The sequence below is a fragment of the Lemur catta genome, chromosome 10 (genome assembly GCF_020740605.2).
Source record: "Lemur catta isolate mLemCat1 chromosome 10, mLemCat1.pri, whole genome shotgun sequence".
Taxonomy (NCBI): domain Eukaryota; kingdom Metazoa; phylum Chordata; class Mammalia; order Primates; family Lemuridae; genus Lemur; species Lemur catta.
In genome coordinates this window covers 5,400,148-5,401,521 of record NC_059137.1, presented here as the reverse complement: position 1 = coordinate 5,401,521, position 1,374 = coordinate 5,400,148, and the positions used below count along the sequence as shown (strand labels likewise).

The 1,374-nt window shown below is 58.3% G+C and overlaps 1 protein-coding gene across 1 annotated transcript; it reads right to left on the bottom strand.

Moving 5' to 3' along the window:
• Window positions 1-357: 357 nt before the first annotated feature.
• LOC123646591 (pyroglutamylated RFamide peptide) lies at window positions 358-767 on the bottom strand. Its single transcript, XM_045563732.1, is given in 2 exon segments — window positions 358-593; window positions 596-767. Coding segments are annotated over 2 exon segments (408 nt in total).
• Window positions 768-1,374: the final 607 nt, after the last annotated feature.

Here is a 1,374-nt window from a genome sequence, read left to right as displayed (position 1 = left end):
CTGTTCACATTCATGGCCCAACCGCAGCCTCGTGTCCACGCCACCGGGGCCAGGGGGCTGCTCGGGGGAGGCGGAGGCTGAGGCTGACGGGTCTCGGTGAGCTGGAACAGCTGCAGTGCTGTCTTCGTAAGCAGACACGGCTTGCTTTTGGCCGCCTCCTTTTTCACACCACCTAGTTGCCTTAGCAAAGTTGGAAATCAAAAGTAAGCAAACACCTAACCGATACTACCGCCGGTTGTGCATTATAATGCCTACATCTTCTCCGTGTCTTAGTCTTTGAGGCTGGGGGAGAAGATGGGAGTGAAGACAGATGGAGGGAGGGTCCACAAAGAAACCCCTTCCGAGACGCCCTGGCCCTTACCGCCGGCCGAAGCGGAAGTGGAAGCCGCCTTTCTTCCTGCGGTAGCCATTGATCTCCTCAGCCAGGTTCCCTAACAGGACACTGGCCTTCTCGCCGCCCGCCGGGAGGAAGCTAGTAGCCTTGCTGCCCTCGTCCTGCCTCCCAGAGCGGAACCTGAAGCCAGCATGCCCTCTGCCCAATGTCCGCAGCCCCTTGGCCTGGACAAGCAGGGCCTGTGGCTGTGGAAAATCGACCACCGAGAAGAGCCCCACACGAAGCGGGGTCGGGGCCCCTCGGCCAGGCTGGCCCAGCTCGCTCCAGCTCCGATGCTACCCAGGGCGTCTGAGGGTCCTCTTGTGTCCGGTAGAGGAAGGCAGGTGCCCAGCGGCAGGAGGAGGAGGTAGGCCAGGGGGTGAGGGCTTAGCATCTGACCCAAGGAAAGAGAGGAAGAAGTTACAGTCTGTACACACGCCACGCACAACAGCTTGCCAGTAGTACTCCCCAGGCCTGAGCAGCCATCAGAAGGGAGCCCGGCTTCCACGCAGTGGCAGGGACCAGGCCTTTATTTTATGAGCAGGCTCGGGAGCTGATTGAACTCATTAGGCTGGTTCTCACTCCTGCAGTTCCCTGGATCTGACTGCTGTGGCAGCTGAGCACTGCGATGCCACTACTGCTGGACGGCAGAGGCATGCCCAGACGGCCCCGGGAGAGCGAAGTGCATTTGGGTTCATCCCTTGGGCCATGTCATCTCAGAGCCATAGGGTAGAAAGTTAAAAGCATCAGTCTCCCTTAGTTTTCAACTTGATAATAGATGGGTTTAGCTAAGCTGTTTGGCTGGGACACCCTGCTAATGTGTATTTAACATGGAAATTAACTGCTCCTGAAAGCAGGAAACGGATTTGGTGGTCCTCACCTAACTTGGACCCCATCCTGGGGAGGAGCGTGGGAACGTGGGGGAGCATGGGCACCCCCCGGGGAGCACTGGCGATGTGCCAGGCTCTGAGCTAAGAGCTTTATGCACACACGGTTGTATT